At 37.7% G+C, this 8414-nt stretch overlaps 1 protein-coding gene across 1 annotated transcript in view; it reads right to left on the bottom strand.

The window, feature by feature from the left end:
- COL19A1 (collagen, type XIX, alpha 1) overlaps positions 1-8414 on the bottom strand; it is a 506470-nt gene that overhangs the window by 46992 nt on the left and 451064 nt on the right. The window contains exon 45 of the mRNA XM_006835782.1: positions 4159-4203. Within this exon, the coding sequence (XP_006835845.1) occupies positions 4159-4203 (45 nt within the window). The remainder of the gene's footprint in view (positions 1-4158; positions 4204-8414) is intronic.

The following is an 8414-nucleotide window of genomic DNA, read 5'->3' as shown; positions in this document are numbered from 1 at the left end:
TCTAGAAGCGGAGGTCCCTGGGACCATCAAGGGAGAAGAGTGGAGAGGGGGATCCTACCCAGAAAGGCAGTGACACCAGAAATGGAGGCAGAGACGATGGCGTGGAGAGATGGAGTGGCTGGGGACGTTAGACCCGGAGAGGGAGAGGGACTGTGTGCTGATGTCTGGGGGGCAGGCTTGCAGGGTATACCCTTTGGCTGGTTGATGATGCATGGAGGGGATTGTAACCATGGCAAGGAAACAATATATGGTAGGATGAATGTAAAACTAATGTTCTCTCATGTAAAACATCACATAATTCACAATGAAACATTAAAAAATAAATAAAAGAGTACCTTGAGCATTTTGTTCAATGAATGAGGCAAAAACATATATAATGACAACCCTCATTTTAGGTAAAGAAATAAATCCCCCATAGAATGGGACTAAAAAAAAATTACCATGGTATTTTCAATATCCTGATCTACATGTGACAGTTGAACAGTGAATAAGAAAGACTGTAGAGAATTGATGCATTTGAGTAATGGTGTTGGAGGAAAATATTAAAAATACCATGGACTGCCAAAAGAATAAATCGATCAGCATTAGAAGAAGTACAGCCAGAATGCTCCTTTGAAACCAAGATGGCCAGGCTTTGTCTCTAGTACTTTGGACATATTGTCAGAAGGGACCAATCTCTGGAGAAGGATATCATGTTTGGTCAGGTGGAGGGTTAGGAAAAAGAGGAAGACTATCAATGAGATGGATTGGCACAGTAGCAGTAGCAGTGGGCTCAAATAGAGAAATGATTGTGAAGTTGGCAGAGAACCAGGCAGTGGTTTGTTCTGCTGTGCATAGGGTCTCTATGAGTTGGTATCAACTCGATGGTACCTAACAACAACAACATATGTTTATGAACAACATATGCATGTGAATAAGGAAACCATAGAAGAATTGATGAATTTGAGTTACAGTGTGGAAGAAGAATATTGAAAGTACCATGGACTGCCAAAAGAATAAATAATTGTGTGTTGAAAGTACAGCCAGAATGCTCCTTAGAAGCCAGAATGGTACGAATGTCTCTCATACTTCAGACATATTATCAGGAGAGACAGTCCCTGGAGACGGACATTATGCTTGGTAGAGTGGAAAGTCAGGGAAGACGAGGAAGACCTCCACTGAGATTGATTGGTACAGTGGCAGCAGTAATGTGCTCAAGTGTGGCAAATATTGTGAAGATAGTGTAGGACCGGACAGTGTTTCGTTCTGTTGTGCATAGGGTTACTATGATCTGAACCATCTCAATGGCACCTAACAACACTGAAGTTCTTTAGATCTATCATGCTACAGACTTTAAAAGCATCTTTGAAACTGCTCATTTCGAATGCAGTTTAAGGCAGTAGCATATCTTTTAAATTCTTTTCATTGGTGACCAACATGTTTTCTTTTCAGGTAGACTTAATTAGGATGATTGTTGTTGTTGTTAAGTGTCGTAGAGCTGGTTCCAACTCATAGCAAATCTACATAGGATTTCCAAGGAACAGCTGATGGGTTCGAACTGCCAACCTTGTGGTTCACAGCCCAGTGTTGATCCTACAGCACAACAGTAATCCAATTTAGGGTGACAGACAAAGTTAATAGAATGGGGAACTAAACTTCATACCAATTGGAAACAAAAACAAGGTGTGACTTTAATGTGATGTTAAGTGGACTCTGAGGGCAATTCCAGAAGCAATTTGAAATATATAACTAGCATCTGTAGTGGGAAGGCGTTGGGAACTGGGAATAAATAAGTGGGTAGTCTACTTTCAAGAAGAATTAATAAAAGTCCATAAAAACCCACCAAACCCGTGGTTGTGGAGTTGATTCCAACTCACTGTGTCCCCACAGGACAGGGTAGAACTGCTCTATAGGGTTTCCAAGGTTGTAAATATTTACGGAAGCAGACTGCCGTATTTTTCTCCTCTGGTAGCTGGTGGAGTCAAACCTCCTATCTTTTTATTCTGGTTTGGCACTGTATGACAAACACTGGACTGCTAACCACAAGGTTCGTTGGTCATACCCATCAGCTGCTCCTTGGACATCCTATACAGGGTCCCAATGAGTCAGAACTGACTCGAAGGCAATTAACAACAAGAACAACATTTTGGTTAGCAATTGAGCGCTTAACCACAGTGACACCAGGCTTTTTTCAAGAAGGATTATATAAGATTCAGAATGCTTGCTAAAGAAAACACTTTGATTTTGTTTTTCCGGTCATACTAATACTTAAGTAGATCTTGTTATTTGTTGTTAAGTGCTGTGGAGTTGGTTACAATTCTGACTTATAGCAACCCGGCATTAGGAGCAACTGGTAGGATTGAATCTCTGACCTTGTGGTTAGCAGTCCAGTGCTTATCCTATTTTTATATTTTGTTATCAGACTGAGCAGTTAAGTGAATGAAGCAAGGCATCTTCTGAACCTGTATGTGATGGAGGTCGTGCTGGCAGTGAAGCTTTTTCTTGTCTTTCTCATGTTTCTTTGATTTAAGCACAGGCTTTCCATTGACTTTCCACTGGTGTTATCCAGGACCTATTCTGCAGGAGCACCCAGTAAGAGGATAAATGGCCTCTTATTCATGAAGTGTGACCACAAAATTTTAATTAGAGCATCATGTAAGAAGATCACAATCATCCCTAGGGTTCAGGGAAATTATTTTAACCTTTCCTGGATGGAGTGCTTCCCATTCATTTAACAAGACCTTGATGCGATTAAAACATTTGACACCAAAGAACAACAAAAATGATTGAGTGAATTGAAGGGCTAGTTTACAAGGAATCATTAGCAGCAGTAAAGCTCTGCTAATAACACCGACCAAGGGAAAACTCGGATCAAGATGAGTCGCAATTGACTTGATGGCAATGTTTTTTTTAAAGGGAAAACTCAGACACACTACAACTTGGTATAATGAATTTGAACATGCCAGAGGCTGAGAAATTTGCCTTTTGAGGATCAAGAATCCTTGAAATAAGAGAGCACAGAATTAGAATAAGCGTTTCGAAGCTGTGCTTGTGTATTAATATATTGTCACAGGCTGTGGTGCTGTGGGTTAAAGCACTGGACTGCAAGATTGGTTTGTACTGCAAGGCCGGCAGTTCAAACTCACCAACTGCTCTTCAGAAACCCTATACAGGGTTGCTATGGCTCAGAACAGACTGAATGGCACTTAACAACAACAACAATGGGGACTTAACATTTTTTTTTAGATCTGATGAAAGAAAAAAATAAGAAAAAGGTGACAATAAAGAATGGAGTGTTCTTGAGGGGTGAGAGAGACAAGTGGGTTTATTTTTTAAACTGGAGATTATAGAATCCTACAGAAGCCTTAATAATTAACATTCCTCAGTCTTTTTTGTTTTCTGGTGGTAGATATACAAGAAGACCTGATGGTGCAATAGTTAAGTGCTCAGTTGCTAATGGAAAAGTTGGCAGTTCGGACCCACCAGTCACTCTGTGAGAGAAGAAGTGATAATCTTCTGTAAATATTGTTGTTGTAAGTGCAGTTTCAACTCATAGTGACCCTGTACATAACAGGGTTTCCTTAAAGCAGCTGGTGTGTTTGAACTGCTGATCTTGTGGATACCAGTCCAATGCCACACCAGGACTTCTCTGTAAATCTTGTGGTTAAATGCTGTCAAGTTGGTTTCCACTTACAGTGACCCTGTATAGGGTTTCCAAGGAGCGACTGGTTGGTTTTAACAACTGACATTACAGTTCAAACTGACCTTGCTGTCCTGTGTTTATCCTACCACAGCATACCAGGATTCCTCTATAAAAATTGTTGTTAAGTGCCATCGTGTTGATTCCAACTCAGAGCGACTGGTATAGGGCTTTCAGGGAGCAGCTGGTGAGTTTGAACTGCTGACCTTTCCATTCAAACCAAACTTGAGGTCGAGTGCTTATCTTATGGTGCCACACCAGGACTCCCTGTAAATATTACTGCCTTGGAAATCTGACTGCAAATTCTACTCTGTTCAATAGGGTTGCTATTAGTCAAAATGGATTAGATGGCAATGGGTTTTTAGATTGGTTTACTGTGGAGTTTGTTGTTAGTTGCTATCCAGTTGGTTCTGACCCATGGCAACCCCATGTGCTAGATTATTTAACTACAAAATGAATGGGACATAATCAGTACTCACCGATATCCCAGCTACCCCAGGGGGACCTGCTGGGCCTCCATCTCCCTATAAAGATAAAAAATTAAAGGTTACTTATAATCATATATATAAGATATTGACCTATAAAATTAGTGCCCAAATGATCATTTGGATCTATTAAAGCTTCCTTTGGATCTGATAAACTCTGTCAATATATATTTTTCTGAAACTAAAGGATAGATGGGAAAATAACAGAATGAGAACCAATACAACCTTTTAAAACTTTCTCTTTTTTCATAAAACCAAAGTAAATAAGAGTATTAATGAGAATAAGCATTCATGTTATCATTTCTGTGAACTATTTTTAATAGGAGTTCACAGATATTTAGACCTAAAATTGTTGTTAGGTTATATTAATTGCTGACTTATTGTGACCCTATAGAGGGTTTCTGAGACTATAAATTTTTGTGGGAGCAGAAAGCCTTATCTATCTTCCAAAGCGCATTTGGTAGTTTGAACTGACCTTGTGGTTGGGAGTCCAATGTTTATCATATGGATCCACTATTAATGTCTTATTCCATATAGTCAAAAGGGTATTTCTAGAACTAAAAAGATTAAGAACACTGAGTATCTTCTAAAAAGCTTTCCTACACTTGTTTCATTCGAGAATAAAACCTCAGAATGAAAAGATCTAGAGATAGAGATTTTGTAGAAATCATAATTTGACCAATTAGAATATCCCTTTAAGTACTCTCAGTACAGTAAAACAATTTCTTTTCAAGAGGAATGTGGCATTTTAGATAAAGCTGACAATGCTAAAAATACTAATGATTATATATGAGATCATAAAATGGCAATTTTTGTTGAGCAGAACCTACATTAAAGGAACTTTATAATATCATTGAAAGGCATAAAAGAAGTCTTGATTAAATGGAGAGCTATGCTTTGTTCTTGGAGGGCAAGACAATGTTGTAAAGGTGTCATTGCTTACTCAAATTAATTTATAAATTTAATGCAATTCTTACAATATTCCTACTTGCTCCAACTTGCTCCAACTAGGTCAAATCTCATCAAGATCTTTTTAAATGAATAGGAAGTACTCCAGGAAAGGTTGAAATCATTTCCCTGAACCTTAGGAATCCTTCTGAACTTCTTACATGATTAAAGTTCACTCAGGATAATTAGTAAACTAGAGGATGAAAGAAATAATGCATAAGGAAGATACTAACAATATCAAATATTTAAACATATAATAAAGCTATAATAATTAAAATAATAAAATATTGGCATGAGATTAAGCAGTACATTAATGCAATCTAACTGAAATCTTAGAAACAGACCAGCATTTATATTAGCATTTTAGTAAAGAGAAGAATGTGTTGTTCATTGTTGTTGTTAAGTGCCATTGAGTTGGTTCCGACTCATAGCGTCCCTGTGTAGAGTTTCTGAGTAGTGGCTGTCTGATCTTGCATTTCAAACCAACTTTGCAGTCCAGAGCATTAACCTTCAGCACCACACCAGGACTCCAATGTACATTAAATAGTACTAATAACTGGATTTTTTTTTTTTTTTAAGTTTCATTTCTCTCTTTTCACTCTACTGCATAAAAATCTGGTACAGACTTATGTAAAGAATAAAATGATATGAATGATAAAGAAACTAAGAGAAAATATAAGTTACTACTCATCTAATTTTGGTCGAGTAAAAGAATAAAAGTTATTTCATGTAGAAACACAAAACAAAAATTCATAAAGGAAAAGAGCTTCAAATTTGACTACATAAATTATAATTTTTACATGGATAATTATATGAAATAAAAATTAAAAGGCAAAGACCAGTTTTAAAAAACAAAACAAAGCTCCAACATATAAGATAGAAGTAATACCTTTAATTAAAAAAAAAAAAATGTGCAAAGGATGTACGTAAACAACTGTTTTTGTTGTGGTTAGTTGCCATCGAGTCGGTACCTACTCATAACAACCCTGTGAACAACAGAACAAAACACTGCCCGATCCTGGGCCAACCTCACAATTGTTGCCATACCCATTGAGCCCATTGATGCTGCCATTCTGCCAATTCATCTCACTGGGGATCTTCCTCTTTTTCTCTGACCCGCCCCCTTACCAAACATGATATTTTTCTTCAGCAACTGGTCCCTCCTGACATATGTTCAAAGTATGAGAGATGAAGTTTGGCCATCCTGGCCTCCACGGAGCACTCTGGCTGCACTTCTTCCAATAGAGATTTGTTTGTTCTTTTCGCAGCCCATGGTACTTTCAATATTTTCTTCCAACACCATAACTCAAATGCATCAATTATGTGGTCTTCCTTATTCACTGTCCAGCTTTCACATGCATATGAGGTTATTGAAAATACCATGGCTTGGGGTAGGCACACCTTAGTCCTCAAGTTGACATTTTAGCTCTTCAACACTTTGAAAAGGTCTTATGCAGCAAGCAGATTAGTCTAATACAATATATTGTTTGATTTCTTGACTGCTGCTTCCATGAGTGTTGATAGTTGATTCAAGAAGAATGAAGTCCTTGACAACTTAAATCTTTTCTCCATTGATAAGAATATTGTTTATTGGTCCAGTGGTGAGGATTTTTTTATTTCTTTACGTTGAGATGCAATACATACTGAAGGCTGTGCTCTTTGATCTTCACCAGTAAATATTTTAAGTCCTCTTTCAGCAAGCAAAGTTGTATCATCTGCATATCCAGGTTGCTAATGAGTCTTCCTCCAATTCCAATGCTACATTTTTCTTCATATAATACAGTTTCTCAGATGATTTGGTCAGCATACAGGTTGAATAATTATGGTAAAAGAATACAACCTTGTCACACACCTTTCTTAATTTTGAACCATTTAGTGTTCCCATGTTTTGTTCAAACAACTGCCTCTTGGTCCATGTACAGATTCCTCATGAGCACAATTAAGTGTTCTGAAATACTCATACTTTGCAATGTTGTCCATAGGTTGTCATGATCCACACAATCGAAAGACTTTGCATAGTCAATAAAGCACAGGTAAACATCTTTCTGATATTCTCTACTTTCAGCCAAGATTCATCTGATATCAGCAATGATATCCCTCTTTCGACAGCCTCTTCTGAATCCAGCTTGAACCTCTGGAAGTTCTCTGTCAATGTATGCTTGCAACCATTTCTGTATTACCTTTAATAAAATCTTACTCAAATGGGATATCAAAGAGATTGTCCGATGATTTCCACATTCCATTGGGTTACCTGTCTTTGGAATGGGCACAAATATGGATCTCTTGCAAGCAGTTGGCTAGATAGTTGTCTTCCAAATTTCTTGGCATAGATGGGTGAGTGCCTCCTGTGCCGCCTCACTTTCTTGAAATATTTCAATTTTCATTACATCAATTCTTGGTGCCAATTCCTTCAATGCACCTTGGACTTCCTCCTTCAGGATCATTGGCTCTTGATCATATGCTACCTCTTGAAATGATTGAACATCAACCATTTCCTTTTGGTACAATGACTCTGTATATTCCTTAGATCTTCTCTTGATGCTTTCTGCATTATTCAATAATTTGCCCAGAGAATCTTTCAATAATGAAAGTCGAAGCTTGATTTTTTTCTTCAGATAATTCTAATCTATTTCACTTTGTTCCTTCTAAATTATGGGATTTTCTCCTTGAAATTAATATAATAGAACTTTTCATTCAATGGAAATATTTGCATATTTGATAAAAATTGACATCAAGAGGCCATTTCTTGACAAGATGATCTTTCCAATACTTGGGCCTCTCCTCTCATGAACTTCCCCTTTACTACAATATGGAGTCCTGGTTTGGAAAAAGCACTGCATTGAAAGGCTTGTTTGAACCACGAGGATGGCAGTTCAAACTCACCAGTCACCCCTTAGAATCCCCTATACAGGGTCACTATGAGTCGCCACCAATTTGACGGCACTTACCAAAAATAGTTATATTAATTTTTAGACCTTGTCAATAAAATCCTCCATAATCTCAATTTAATGAATCCTGACCTTGGGCCACCATCTCTCATTGCTCTAGCTCATCTCTTAAGGACTGTTAGCCCTCAAGATGCTTCCTGGACCTCTAATCAGTTGATATTACCATGTTTTCATCAGTCTCCACACCCTTCTCTACCCAGATGAATTCCATGGTCAATTATTATAATCCCTTTCTTTGTATACTGCTAACTCTCTTGCCCTATTATTGCTTTTTGTACTTAAACTTGTCAAAAAATAGAACCTTGATTAAATGCAACTCCCATTTTCTGCTTTTCCTTGAGAGTCTGTGAAGCA

Source organism: Chrysochloris asiatica, unplaced genomic scaffold (assembly GCF_000296735.1).
Source record: "Chrysochloris asiatica unplaced genomic scaffold, ChrAsi1.0 scaffold00019, whole genome shotgun sequence".
Taxonomy (NCBI): Eukaryota; Metazoa; Chordata; class Mammalia; order Afrosoricida; family Chrysochloridae; genus Chrysochloris; species Chrysochloris asiatica.
Note: the sequence above shows the minus strand (reverse complement) of the source record. Positions and strands in the feature narration are given on the sequence as shown.